This window comes from Protopterus annectens, chromosome 8.part0 (assembly GCF_019279795.1).
Source record: "Protopterus annectens isolate FY-2018-M chromosome 8.part0, PAN1.0, whole genome shotgun sequence".
In the NCBI taxonomy this organism is placed as follows: domain Eukaryota; kingdom Metazoa; phylum Chordata; order Ceratodontiformes; family Protopteridae; genus Protopterus; species Protopterus annectens.
In genome coordinates, this window is record NC_056741.1 from 1,345,711,068 (window position 1) to 1,345,726,811 (window position 15,744).

General features: G+C 44.0%; 1 protein-coding gene across 5 annotated transcripts in view; it reads left to right on the forward strand.

Moving 5' to 3' along the window:
* The window catches only part of KMT2A (lysine methyltransferase 2A), a 3,231,120-nt gene that overhangs the window by 888,393 nt on the left and 2,326,983 nt on the right, over positions 1-15,744 (forward strand). For 4 of the 5 annotated variants that reach the window (XM_044080894.1, XM_044080898.1, XM_044080897.1 and 1 more), the window contains exon 7: positions 14,976-15,341. In XM_044080894.1, coding sequence (XP_043936829.1) covers positions 14,976-15,341 — 366 coding nt within the window. The remainder of the gene's footprint in view (positions 1-14,975; positions 15,342-15,744) is intronic. The other variant, XM_044080895.1, reaches the window with a different exon arrangement.

Here is a 15,744-nt window from a genome sequence, read left to right on the forward strand (position 1 = left end):
CCGACGAACGCTTAGGCGCCGGTCGGAGTTTGCAGAACAGTTTTCCGGTTCTGATTTTGCGTACAGTATGCCGGCGGATCCCCCGACTACCCCCAAAAAACGCAAAGATAAAGACCGACACTCGCGGTCCGCGGTTTCGGCCGAAACCACGGTAAAGCAAACATGAGTGTCTCGGTTTCGCGAAACCGAGAACTGCTCAAAGTACATCTGAACCTATTCTAACAACTGAGGCCCCTGCTACAACTCTTGAATCGACCTCAGAAATTTTACCCACTACGGTGGTTGACTTATCAGACACCATCCCCTTGGATGTCTCTACCCCAGCACGTGGTGCTGCTAGGCCTCCAGCTGCCATGTCCATTAAGGCCTTCGCCAGGGCTAAAGCAGCCAAGACTACTAAATCAGTGCCTGTTAAACCCCCACATCCAGGCCCTCTTCTAGTTCTCAAATGCTTTCTTTGGCAGAAGATTTAATTTCCTTAATTAGAGGATCTCAACCTCACCCAGACAGGGCCTCTCAGCCCCCTGAGAAGAGACCTAGGGCAGAGCCCCTGAGCCAGTTTCTACTGATGATTCTGCTGATGAATCAGACATAACTGATCAGCCTGAGGCTCCCTTCTCCAATTTTGAAGATTCGGATGCTGAAGAATCCATTCCAGCTGCTTCCCCACCAGAAGAATTCTCCTTTGGGGAAACCTTGCATGCCATGCGAGAACAGTTCCAATGGCAGCAACAGGATTTTTCAGACTCCAGAAAAGACTTAGGACCTTTCTGCACCTCCCACAGCACAGGCCCTTAGCTATACCTCCTGTTCTCTCTGTGGTGGATGATGCTTTCAATGATGTTTGCTCCGCTCCAGATTCTTTACCCCCAGCCCCTGCCAAACCAGACAGATTTTACAGGGTGCCAGATACTCATCACCACCTTTACAAGGCCCCACTTGCAGACCCAGAAACTATATCCCAGGGTCCCAAGGCAGTAGCCGACCACAGCTAAAACCCTATTCCTTCTGAAAGGGAAGCAAGGTCACTAGACAGATGGGGTAAAAGGTCTACACTTCAGCTACTCTCTCAGCTAGAGCTTTAAACTGTCAGTTTCACATGATACAATACCAAGAGTTTATGCTTGATCAGTTAACTAAAAACTAACCACTGATGAATCTCTTGATAAGAAATATGTATTAGAGATGGTAAATAACATACAACAGGTTAGCAACCATTCCTTAAAATGTGGCTATGATGCACTGGAGGCTTCATTTAGATCAGCCATGACAGGCACAGTGATAAGAAGGCATGCATGGCTAAAGGAACAAGCTTTACCGGATCATGTTAAAGCTAAGTTGCTAGATGCTCCTATGGACAAGACAAGTCTGTTTGGTACACCTGCCCAGCAGGTTATGAAGAAAATGGAAGAAAAGGCAAAATCTGTTCAAACTGTTAAAGATTTCTTGCAGGTTCAACCCCAAGGTTTAGCAGGAACTGGCCTGCCAAAATTGGTCCTTTCCTGACTCCACAAAATTTCAAAGGGGTAGAAATAGACGCTCCAGAGGCAGAAACCAATCCAGAGGAGGTGCCTACAGAGGACGACAGTGGCAAGGTAACAACAGAGGCACAGACACAGCCACTGCCACTACATCAGCACAACCGCAGTGACTTAATCCTAAATCCGCCTACCAGGGAACAAATAGCAGCCCCTCTAGGCGGAAAGTTAACCTTATTTTCAAAGAACTGGCACTACATAACAAAAGACAAGTGGATTTTACAAACCATAGATCAAGGTTACCGGTTTCACTTCCACACTTTACCAGTCAAAGAGGAATGCCAAATCTACCTCCAAATCAAAAACAGAGGCTCTACGCCAGATAATGGAGTTAGCAAACATGAGAGCTGTGGAAAGAGTGCCAACAGCAGAACAAGGAAAGGGTTCTACTCCAGACTATTCCTAGTTCCAAGAAAGGAAAAAGTTGGAGACCAATTCTCGACCTGTCCACCTTAAATACATACATCATTGTCCCAAAATTCAAAATGCTGACCCTACAGCAACTTCTTCCCATGCTGGGCAAGGAGTCTTGGCTGGTAACTCTAGATCTCAAGGAGGCATACCTGCACGTCCCCATTCGACCAATCTGCAGAAGATACCTCAGATTTCTTGCAGGATCAGAGCACTATCAATTCTCAGCATTGCCCTTTGGCTTATCTACTGCCCAGAGTATTCACAAAATGCCTGGCATCAGTAATCGCCCATTGCAGACTACAGGGAATTCAAATTTACCCATACCTGGACGACTGCCTGCAAGACCCGCACAACAAAAGCAAGCTGACAACAGATTTACAAAGGGTCATTTACTTGCTACAAGGACTGGGATACACAGTCAACTTACAAAAGTCAAGACTGATACCATCCCAAACAAGGACTTTCTTGGCGGAATTGGACACAGTACAACAAATGGCATTCCTGACTACAGAAAACAAAAAGAACTTCCTCTTTACTTCTTGGCACTAACAAAACTGAACAAGTTAACAGCAAGAAAAGTTCTACAGGCCTTGGGCTTCATGGCATCATGCATAATCTTGGTCCCATTTGCCAGACTACATATGAGGAAACTACAGTGGTACCTAAAGAATTTATGGTCCCAACACAGACACAGTCTAGAAACAGAAATCCCACTAATTCCATGCTTAAAACAGGAGTTCCTATGGTGGGCTCAGGCATGCCAGTCAAACCCAGGCCTGCCCTTTCGCAGATGTCAACCAAGCCAGACCATCACAACAGACGCTTCAGACCTAGGATGGGGGGCCCACATGCTGGACAAATGCGTGCAAGGATTATGGACACAGGATCAACTTCACCTGCACATCAATCTAAAAGAAATGCTGGCAGTAAAAATGGCAATCCAAAAGTTCAAACCATTTCTCAAAGAGGGCCAGTTGATGATAAGGACAGACAACACCACAGTCATGTGGTACATCAACAAACAGGGAGGCACTCATTCATACCCCCTATGCAGAATGACCTTGGAGCTGTGGACCCTGGCACTCAGCTACAACATTCAGTTGCAGGCAATATTTGTACCAGGGAAAGACAATACTCTGGCAGACATATTAAGCAGCACCACTTCGGATGCCCACGAATGGAAGCTGCACCCGGACATCTTCAAGACCATCTCGAAGAAATGGGGAATGCCACAGATAGACCTATTTGCATCACCTCTCAATTACCAGCTCAAAAATTCTGCACAAGGACATTCCACCCACTAGCATGGAAAGTGGACTCACTCTCCTTCAACTGGAAAGGCCTAACAGCATATGCATTCCCACCTCTTCCTTTGATACACAAGGTACTGCTAAAAATAAGGGAAGAACGTCCAAGGATAATCCTGATAGCTCCAAACTGGCCAAGACAACACTGGTACCCACTACTGAAGAGCATGTCTCGAACAATATGTGGCCAATACCACTGATGCCTTTGATGTTAACTCAGAACAACTACAGCATCATACATCCAAACCTAAAACGCTGCAACTGACTGCATGGAACATCACATAGCAGCAGCTAATCCAGAACTTTCCCAAAGAGTTAAAGACATTATTCTTGAAGCACGCAGACCTTCAACAAGAAGGAACTATGCTGGAAAATGGAAAAGGTTTGTCATTTGGAGTACGGAAAGAGGAAAAGATGTGTCAAACATAGATATGCCTAACATTCTGGAGTATCTGGCGAACTTCTTCATTCAGGCCTGTCCTACTCCTCCATCAAGATGCATGCATCAGCTATTTCAGCAGAATACAGCTTTGATCCACCTGTTTTTCGCACCCTTTGCTCAGGCAGTTCCTCAGAGGAATCAAGAATGTAAAACCTCCAAGGAAACCACCATTACCAGCTTGGGATTTAAACTTTGTGCTAGAAAAGTTGACACTATCACCCTTTGAACCAGCAGCAACAGCAGACCTACAACACCTGTCATGGAAAACTGCTTTCCTACTGGCAATTACTTCAGCAAGGAGGGTTTCAGAACTACAGGCCTTAATGGCAGTGCAACCCTTCCTAATCTTCCACCAAGATAGAGTGTCCTTGAGGACTAATCCTACATTTATGCCCAAGGTGGTATCCAGAGTGTCTTTAAACCAGGCAATCCACCTACCTACCTTCTTTCCCAACCCACAAAACAGAGGGAAAGAATACTGCATACCTTGGATGTACATAGACAGCTACGCTACTACTTGGACAGAACAAAAATAGCAGAAAGACTGACCAACTCTTTGTAGCCTATGCAACAGGAAGGGAAGGAAAAGCTATTTCCAAACAGACAATCTCCAAATGGATAGGAAATTGCATACGATACTGTTACTCCTTCCATGGAAAACCAATTCCACAGAACATAAGACCTCATTCTACAAGGGCAACAGCCACTACCACAGCCTTCTTACGAGGAGTGGCAACCAAAGACATTATTGAGGCGGCTACTTGGACCTCCGTGCATACATTTGCCAAGCATTATAATTTGCCTCTTTATTCCAGATCCCGAGCAGGGTTTGCCACTGCTGTACTGCAAGGGATCCTAAACACACCATAATCTACTTTTATCCTCCTCCCTAGTTGGCTATGGTATTCTACCCACTTGTTATGACTGCAGATGCATCCATGAAGGACATAGTACAGTTTTGTACCTACCATAAATGTAGATGTCCGAACTGGATAGCATCTGCAGTCAGGATTACCCTCCCTCCTTCCCGTCTGTGGTACTCCTAGGGTGTTTACCCTCCTAATAGCTAGCTTTTGGGGGGGGAGTCTTTTATGGTGTATTTGTTTGTATATATGTACATATATGCTTATTGCTGTGTTTACCTCTATCTATTTGGAAACATTGGCATCTATCCAAATTTTTAGCCTGCAAGAGGGCTACTGGCATCTGGGGCAAGAAACACTGAGGAAAATGGCGTTGGCTGATGCTTTTATACCCGAAGACCAACAGAGATGACGTCGGGAGGAGTGCGACATCAGCCGAAGCCGGACCCGGACTTTGGAATCCGGCCGACTGCAGGGCTGCCTGACGACAGGACAACCCACTTGTTATGACTGCAGATGCTATCCAGTTCGGACATCTACATTTATGGTAGGTACAAAACTGTACTTTCCCATGCTTAACCTTCTGAGGTCATACCATACGGCCCCAAAACCCGGACAATACCAAGAAAGGAAGAGGGGTATCCATATTCATCAAGGACACCCACACCTCAAGATTGGTGGCAATGCACGATGCATCGGAAACCATCCAGGTGCAATTAACCATAGGCAAGACTGCTCTGCAATTTGTAGCATGTTACAGGCCACCCTCGCAAACTCAGGAACCTCACATGGTCTTCCTGAAAACACTGGAGGGGATAAATGTATCTCCGAACACCATCATACTAGGTGACTTCAACTACCCTAATATAGACTGGGAACACTACTCAAGCCCAAACACTCTAGCCCAAAAGTTCCTGGAATTCATAAACTCAAATGCCATGGAACAACTAGTCACCATCCCCACAAGAGGAGCGAACATACTTGATCTCATCATCACGAACATGGGAGCACAATGTTCAACGCCAGAAGTATACCCCTCACTGGTGAGATCTGATCACAAACTAATCTCGCTGGAGGTCCTCATCCCGCCCCCACCCGAAATGAAAAAGACCACAGTAAAGAACTTCTCGAAACCGACTTCACACTTCTAAAGACTAGTGTGGTCTCCTTTAAGGCCCCTGAGCCGGCGGTTAACATTACTCAAACCGCTGAATCACTTACAAATGCCTTCTACCAGCACCTGCAGGCTGCATGGATCAGGCAATCCCAAGCAAAACAAAGACTCTTTGTACCAAAGGCAAGCGTCCAGTCTGGTGGACCCCAGCCATAAACAAACTCTACAATAAAAGGAGAAAGCTACTACAAGATAGAGCAAAATCCTTAAAAGGTAAGACACCGCTGATCACTATAAGTAAAAGCTAAGAGCTCTCATAAAATCATCCAAAGCTAATTTTGAGAAAAAATAGCTAAGGACTCTAAAGACAACCATAAAGCATTCTTTAGCTATGTCAGAAACCTAGGAGGAAACTCCCAGATATGCTCAGAATTAGTTCAAAATGATGTGAAGATTACTGATCCTACAGACATTGCCAACATACTAGCTGACAGGTTCAGTGCAAACTTCTCCCCACCCTCCCGCCCTAAAGAAGAGATATCTATACCAAATGATTGTAGCCCCCAAACATCTCCAACGCTCAGGTGAGAACTGCTCTCCAAGGCAAAGAACACAGCATCCATGGGACCTGATGGTGTCCCGGCTGTGTGCTCCATGAACTCAACGAGGAATTAAACCCACAGTTAGGACAGCTGTTTAATCTTAGTCTCACCTCCGGATACGCACCCAGGAGTGGCGCACAGCGACTGTGGTCCCACTCCACAAAGGCGGTGCCTCCACCGACCCTGGAAATTACCGTTCCATTAGCTTGACAAGCCTGATCTGCAAAGCCATGGAAAGGATCATAATGGATCTCATAAATAAAGACATAGGGAATTTGCAGACTTTGGATCCAACCCAGTTTGGCTTTGTCAAAGGCAGATCATGCCTTTTAAACTTGGTTGACTTTTTTGAAACAGTCACCAAGGCCATTGACGAGGGAAAGGCAGTCCATACAGCCTACCTAGACCTGGCGAAGGCTTTTGATACAATACCCCACTCTGGTATCATTGAAAAACTCATCAACTTAAATGTAAACCCATACATTACAAGATGGGTTGCAAACTGGCTGAGTGACAGAACCCACAGGGTCAGAGTTGCTGGCGCCATGTCAGACTCTAAGCCTGTCACAAGTGGTGTCCCACAGGCTCAGTCCTGGGCCCACTCTTGTTTGGCATCTACTTTTCTGAAGTACAAGCAAACACAGGAGGGTTATGGCTGACAAAGTTCGCAGATGACTGCAAACTGGGCGTAGTTGAGAACACATCCGACACAGATATCCTTCAGAAGGGTCTTACAGAAATGGATAACTGGTGCCAGAGCCATGGCCTCAAGTTAAATGCCAAGAAATGCATAGTCATACCCTTCGGGAAAAATAAGGTTACCCCTAGCTACCATATAGGTGGCAATCCCCTGAACACAGAAGAAGTTATTAGGGACCTGGGAACCCAGGTTGACAGTAGTCTTTCATTCGACACTCATATTGCTAAAGTAGTTAGGAAGACCTTCTACATTGCCCACCTTATCATGAAGGGATTCACATCTAGATCAAGGGAAGTCATAGTCTCCCTATACTCATCACTCATCAGACTAATGATCGAGTACAATGCCCCATTCGGAATGTATCTGACCCGACACTTGCAGCAGCTGGAGAGGCCACAAAAGTTCCTCACCAAAAGGATAAAGGGTCTCAAAATCTGTCTTATGCTGCACGACTGAAAGAACTCCAGTTATATTCAGTTGCGTGCTTACTCAGAGGTGACCTATGCCTGACATACAAGGCCATGTCAAACCCAGATTTGATGAATATGCTTCATCTCAAAAATCTAGATCCCTCAGAGCCACAAGGCGGGTGACTTAAACCTCGACCGCGGTTATTAATAGGACGTGCTGGAGGGATAGATTCATCACCCAAAGACTCCCTATGCTGTGGAACAAAATCCCGGTTTATGTGAGGCAGAGCACCTCGCTGGCCTTGTTCAAGAGGAATCTTGACCAATGGATGGGAGATCGCAGATACACCCCAGGGGTTACCTCAGTGTCACTGCTCGACAGAGGCACAGCTAAATAATGGGCATAGTTTCTCCAAACTAAGGGGTGGTGTAAGCCACAAAACTATGGCTAGGCTTATAAATGCCCTCGGGCAGATAGCCTAGTATGAACCTATGAACCTCCAAAAACTAGATTCTCTTCTTGTAATACATCTGTCATGGTGGTATGACTAAATTTTTGCTCTGTTTCCTCTTTTTGTGGTGCATTCTCTTTTGAATCATGTTTTCTTGATGTTCATCGTGTTACCCTGCTGCAGTCATCACACTTGGGTTATCCTGCCGTCAGGCAGTCCCGCAGTCGGCCTGAGTTCCAAAGTCTTGGTCCGGCGTCGGTTGCTGTCGCTTTTTCTCTGACGTCAGTGCGCCAGGGGTATATAAGAGGCATCTGACGCCATTTTCTCCAGTCTTTCTTGCCGCGCGGTGCCCGAAGCTGAAGCAGTTCGCAAGTGCCGGTTGGCCGACACCTGAGATTTTCGATTCGAATTTCAGTCCAAAGTCTTCAATAAAGCTAAGTACCCCATTGGGGAACCTTTTCTTGCCTCTGTCCGATGTCAGAAAAAGTTAACAATTGCATTTCTTGTGGGAAGCAAATACCTCATAAGGACTTCCATTCCTATTGTATTCCTTTCCTAGGCCCAGACCATGACGTCACAGGTTGTCGGTTTTGTGCTAAGTTTAATAAACGAACTATCAAACGCAGTTTTGACTTCGCACAACATCACTTTGGTAGGAAATTTAATTATATCATGCCGTCAGAGCAGCCGACGACCGGCATGCATAAAAAAACGCAAGGATAAGGACAGGCAGCCTAGGAACAAGCCAGACTCCGAGGCCTCTGCTGGGCCTGTCGCCGGTTCTCCGGTTTTCAGTGAGGCACCTACGCAGCCCCTGACGACTGCAGAACTGGAACCCCAGACAGCTGCGGATTCTCAAGCGGAGTCTGCTAGGCCGATGCAGCCATCTTATTTAGGCCCTTCCGACACCGGAGCAGAAGTAGACCCCGGTGCAGTGGAAACACCTTTGGTTGCAGAAGGTGTCTTCAGACGGACTACACTCACCATTAAATCTTATGCTAAGCTTAAAACTCCTTTAAAACCAAAGAAGACTGTACATCAGCCTACAGTTCAAGGCCCCATGCCTAAGAAACAGATGCTTAAGATGGCTGAAGATTTGATTACCCTAATCAGGGGTTCCCATCCCCCTCCTGATAAAAGACCAAGACAAGAGGAGGATTATGCTTCCTCTGAACAGGTTTCAGTTTCCTCAGATTCTTCTCAGGAGCAGGATTACACTTTTCCACCTTATGAAGATTCTATTCCCTCAGCATCTCCCCCTGAAGACTACTCCTTTGGGGAAACTTTACATACCATGAGGGAACATTTCCACTGGGAAGGCCAGGACTACTCTGATTCTAAGAAAAGGCTCTGAGAGTTCCTTTTACTACCCCAGCACAGACCTCTTGCTATCCCTCCAGTTTTGGATATTGTGGATGATGTGTACTTGGAGTCTAGTCTAAATCCAGACACTCTACTGCCTGCTCCAGCCAAACCAGACAGATACTATAGAGTACCTGACTCACACAAATTCCTTTATAAAAGCCCTGTGGCTGACCCAGAAACAATTTCCCAGGGTCCTAAGGGAGCTAAAGCTTCTATGGCTAAAAATTTTGTGCCCTCTGAAAGGGATTCCAGAGCCCTAGATAGATGGGGAAAGAAAATATACACCTCAGCAACTCTGGCTATGAGAGCATTAAATTGTCAGTTTCACATGCTGAAATATCAGCAATTCCTAATGTCTCAATTAAAACAAAAAAAGAGCACACATACTGAACAGTCTGAATTCAAGGAAATGCAGGATCTGTTGCATGCAGCTGAACAGGTGGGCAAACATACTTTACAATGTGGATTTGATTCATTGGAAGCTTCCTGTAGAACAGCTGTTACTGGCTCTGTCATATGTAGACATGCTTGGTTAAAAGAACAAACCATTCCCGATCATGTTAAAGCAAAATTATTAGATGCATCTTTACAGCAGGATGTATTATTTGGTGTCAAAGCAGAAGAGGTTTTAAAGAAAATGGAGGATAAGGCAAATTCTATGCAGACGGTCAAGGATTTTTTGCAGGTACAACCTCCTCGTTTCAGCAGAAATTGGCCAACGAAAAACTGGTCCTTTCCAGCTTCTGACAGATCACAGAGGGGCAAATACAGATGCCCAAGGGGAAGAGGTCAGTCACAAGGCCCTTACAAACCTCGCCAATGGGGTACTGCTACCCAGAAAGGAGGAGAAGACAGGCCCCAGGCTAGCAGAAGACAAACACAATGACTCAATTCTCAAACTATCAAGCAAATCTCTCCTGGCAGCTCCCTTGGGAGGAAAATTAGCATTTTTTGCAAGACAACTGGCACATCATCACAAAAGACAAATGGGTTCTAAACATTGTCTCTCAAGGATACAGATTCCACTTTCATACCTTACCAAGGATAAAAGGAATGCCAAACCTTCCACCAAATCAATGGGCAGAGGCACAAAAACAAATTACAGCTCTCATGGACATGAGAGCCATTCAACAGGTACCTACACAGGAGCAAGGACAAGGATTTTACTCAAGTCTCTTTCTAGTCCCAAGAAAGGACAAAGCATGGAGACCCATTCTGGATCTTTCAATTCTGAACACCTATCTGCAAGTACCAAAATTCAAGATGCTAACACTACAGCAGCTTCTTCCCATGCTGGGCAAGAATTCTTGGCTAGTAACGTTGGACCTCAAGGAGGCATACCTGCATGTCCCTATCAGACAAAATTGCAGAAGATACCTCCGCTTCATTGCAGGTTCAACGCATTATCAATTCTATACACTGCTCTTTGGCTTATCTACTGCACCCAGGGTCTTCACAAAATGCCTGGCATAATTGCATACTGCAGACAAAGAGGAATTCAAATATACCTATAGCTGGACGACTGCCTTATACAAGCAGAAAGCAAGGACATTCTTTTAAAGCATCTGGCATTTGTCAAACACCTTCTAAGTTGCCTAGGGTACACAGTAAATGAAAAGAAATCAAAAGTAGTGCCCTCACAAAACATAATATTCCTGGGTGCCAGCTTGAATACCACGGCCCAGATGGCTTATCTCACGCCAGACAAACAACAACAGCTAACTCAATATTTCAAAATAATGGCAACAAAGACCAAACTCCCTGCAAGAAAAATTCTGCAGGCCTTGCGATTCATTGCATCTTGCATACTACTAATACCATTTGCAAAACTGCATATGAGGAAATTACAATGGTACCTGAAAAGCGTATGGACTCAGCACAGCCACAGTTTGGAAACAATGATACCACTCATTCCCTGCCTTCAACAGGAGTTTCTATGGTGGGCACAGGCATGTCACCTCAACAAGGGTCAGCCTTTCACCTTACCCACAGCCAGGCAAACTATGACAACAGATGCATCGGACTATTCCTGGGGAGCACACATGGCAGGACAGTGCATTCAGGGCAAATGGACTACAGATCGGAGGCATCTGCATATCAATCAAAAAGAAATGCTAGCAGTACAGAATGCCCTAACAGCTTTCAAGGACCTCTTACACCCAGGAAAACTAATAATAAAGACGGACAATACCACAGTAATGTGGTACATAAACAAGCAAGGAGGCACACATTCCTACCCTCTGTGCAGGCAAGCAATGACCTTGTGGAACACAGCACTGTCTTATCAGATTCAATTACAAGCACAATTCCTGCCAGGAAAGAAAAACACATTGGCAGACGACCTAAGCAGAAACATCATGGATCCACATGAGTGGAAACTAGAACCACAAGTATTTGCAATGATACCTCAAAAATGGGGATGCCCAGACATGCATCTGTTTGCAAGTCCCCAAAACTACCAAATTCAAAAATTTTGCACAAGGACATTCCATCCACAAGCTTGGAAAGTGGACGCCCTCTCATTCAGTTGGAGAACATTAACAGTGTATGCATTTCCTCCACTGCCTCTTCTAGCAAAGGTACTGCTGAAAGTCAGATTAGAGAGGCCACAAATGATACTCATTGCACCAGACTGGCCACGCCAGCATTGGTATCCAATTTTAAGGAACATGGCTCACGGCCCACCATGGATTTTACCACAAATTCCTCACCTGCTCACCCAGCGAGACAATCTGATTCTACACAGCCAGCTCAAGACTTTAAACCTGGCTGCATGGCAAATTACCTAAACAACCAGCCAACACCTCTGTCCAAAGCAGTTATGGATGTCATTCTGGAGGCCAGGAGGCCCAGCACCAGGAAAACCTATTCAGACAAATGGAGAAGATTTTGCACCTGGAACCAGGCTAAAGGCCAAAATCCCCTTGATCCAAACATTCCTCAGATTCTACAATATTTAACTGAGATGTTGCACAAAGGTCTTTCCTTTTCATCTATTAAGATCCACGCCTCAGCAATTTCAGCTCATTATAATACGGATCCTCCTTTATTCTTACATCCACTCCTAAGACAGTACCACAGAGGGGCTAAGAACATAAGACCGCCAAGGAGAGCACCAACACCTACTTGGGATCTCAACTTTGTTCTGGAAAAGCTTACACTGCTGCCCTTTGAACCAGCTTTTTCAGCTGATTTAAAATTTCTTTCATGGAAAACTGCCCTGCTCCTAGCAATAACCTCAGCTAGAAGAGTCTCAGAGCAACAGGCACTAATGGCAGTGGAGCCTTTCCTCATTTTTCATCAAGACACAGTCTCTTTATGAACTAACCCTTCCTTTATGCCAAAGGTGGTATCCAGTGTGGCCCTAAACCAAACCATTCATTTGCCCTTTTTCCCAAATCCCCAGAACAAAGGAGAAAGACTCCTGCACTCTTTGGACATTCACAGGCAATTACGTTACTACTTGGATAAAACTAAGGCTTTCAGAAAATCTGACCAGCTCTTTGTAGCCTCTGCTGCAGGATCACAAGGAAAAGCTATCTCAAAACAGACCATTTCTAAATGGATAGGGCATTGCATACGTTTCTACTACACGCATCATGGGAAACCGGTACCTGCTAACATTAGGTCCCACTCCACCAGGGCTACAGCTACATCAGCAGCCTTTCTCAGGGGAGTGCCAACCAAGGATATTCTGGAAGCTGCAACTTGGAGTTCAGTGCACACCTTCACCAAACACTATCACTTACCTCTATTTTCTAAGACTAAAGCTGGTTTTGCCACTGCAGTTTTGCAGGGCCTACTAGCTCCTTCTAACCCTGTTTTACTCCACCTCCCATCCTTAGCTTTGGGATTCAATCCAAGTGTGATGACTGCAGCAGGGTAACACGAACATAGTACAGTTTTGTACCTACCATAAATGTAGATGTTCGAGTGTTCACCCTGCTGCAGTCCAGGTTACCCTCCCTCCATCCCCTCTGAACTAGCTGAACTTATCTATACCACTCTATCCTATAGCTCCTCTGTGGTGTATTTGCTTGTGCCTAAAGGTATTGTTTTATTTTTATCTAGCTATAATATATATATATATATATATATATATATATATATATATATATATATATATATATTTTGTCTACCTATTGGGGGCACCTGACATCTGGGGCAAGAAAAACTGAAGAAAATGGCGTTGGATGCCTCTTATATACCTCTGGCGCACTGACATCAGGGAAGAAGCGACAGCAACCGACGCCAGACCAAGACTTTGGAACTCAGGCTGACTGCAGGATAACCCAAGTGTGATGACTGCAACAGGGTGAACACTCGAACATCTACATTTATAGTAGGTACAAAACTGTACTTTTCTCCTATCTACCTTTTCATGTTGTGACTGCCTTTTGGCCCTTAGATCCAGATATTCATTTTTCTCCACTGTTTTATAGATGAGTTTTATCATGTCCCATCCTCTCCCAAATTGAATACATCTGTCTTGTTAATCATGGCCTGAATTTATAATTTTCTGCTTATTTGCTTCATTTCACAGATGCATTTATTTATTTATTTTTTTATATATTTAGTCCACTCTTCCTGATAGATACAATAGGGAGCAGCATGCATCTTCAGAGGCATGCCTTCCTTTGTACCTGCTGCCTAGGCTTTCATAGGTACAAAAGGAGTTGAACCTTGTATTTGTTAATGAAGTGCTTTATTTTTTTTTCATAGCTGCTGTTATTAACAGCTACTCCTTATATCTTTCTGCTAAGCTTGATTCTAATTTTTCGACCCACCTGTCATTGCACTCCATGATGCTTAGTTCCTTTTTGCTTTTTGTGTGGGTGTTACCAAGGTTGAAATCTTGCTTAATGGTCTTTGCATTGTTGTTGGTTCCATTTTCCATTTTTGTATGTGGTGCTGCTTCATGGGGCACCAGAGTTGCAGCTTCTTTCCTGCCTGCATGTTCATCTGTGTTTACTGGCATATTTTAAGTCCCATGTCTTTGTTAATGTGTTTGCCACACTTCACTGGAGATGAGGTATAAATATTTGACACTTGGTGTCTGTAATAGACTGTATTTTTGCATTTTTTTGATTTGACATGTTGGACAGACATGGTTCATCAGAAACTTTGTTTATTGTAATTATTTTCAGTGAATACAGTGTTGAGTTCATTGTATGACAATTTGTATTTTTCTAACCATAGCTGAGAAAGTGTCTAGTAGTGACAGATGAGCAAAAGTGAACTGAAAAATGTTTAACACCAAAATCATTGGTTAATTCTGAACAGTGTTTTTAGTGTAGCTTTGTTTTGTTTTATTGTTAATTTGTGGCTACTTAATAAAAGGCCAAGTGGTATCAAAATTTTGATTATATGCTGCTGTTTTAATAGTACATCTGGCATTTGGTTTCTTTAAGTTATTGGTGCCAACCCACAGTTATTTGTTGTAGACCCCTGTCATGAAGTCTTCCATAATTAGTTATTGATGGTTGGTTTTCTGATCTTTCCCAAGTTAATTGAGCTGCTGAAATTATTCAGACAGATGGTTTCTCCTTGGCTAACTCTCCGTTTCTGATGGTGAGACTGGATGCCGAACTACTTACTTTAATGAGATTATTTTCAGACCCTTTTAACCATTTATAATGGAACTTTAATGGCTGCTAAGCATTGCATTTTGCAAGTCATCAGTTTAGTTTACAGTTTGACCTGATTGTCATCATTTGTCTTGTAATTTTGTGCTGTTTTGGCCTTTTTTGTCTCTTATTTTGGCATAGTAGTAAAAAAGAAAGAAAAAATCATGAAAATGAGTGAGAAGAAGGAGCCACAATCTGGGAAAACTCAGGTAGATTGTGTCCAGAAAGCAAACCACCAGAGTACAGTCTTGGAGGATGATCCAAACCAAGAAAAAAATGAACTTACTGAAAAGCTCAATGAAGAAAAGTCAGAGGAAGTGAGATGCTCATCTCCAGATGTAGAAACTAAACAAACATCCTCACCAGTGCAAAAGACCAACAAACAAATTAGTCAGCAGTCACAAGTCAGCGACCCCCAGCAACACAGTCCAGAGCTGCCAAAAATGGAGGCTTGCAGATCCGCACCTACTGAAACAAAGAGAAAGCTGCTGACACAGTCTGAGCTGGGTAAGTTGCTTGATTAGTAAGGGGGAGGTGTCTGCTGTGGTAAGTAAAATCCGATTTATTTCTTATTACATTAGGTGGTGATATTGGGAAATACATTTATAGTACTGTTGTGGACTAGTGTATTAAAAGCAAACAGTTTGCTCTGTTTGAAGCAGAGGCAAAGACTTGGGGGCTCTTGTGGTACTGCCTTCCTTGCTTACACCTTGTTTGGGGGTTGCGTGAATATTAAATTATTCAAATTCAGCTTTATGGAAAAGCTTGGATGTATGCTTTTTGTATAATGGTTGTCATAGTATTTTCAGTATTGCATTTCCAGAGCATTATGAAAGTTTCAGAGAACATATGACAACACTTAAGATATTTTTCCAGAAAGTTGAGATAAGCTGGTATTATTTTTGAAACT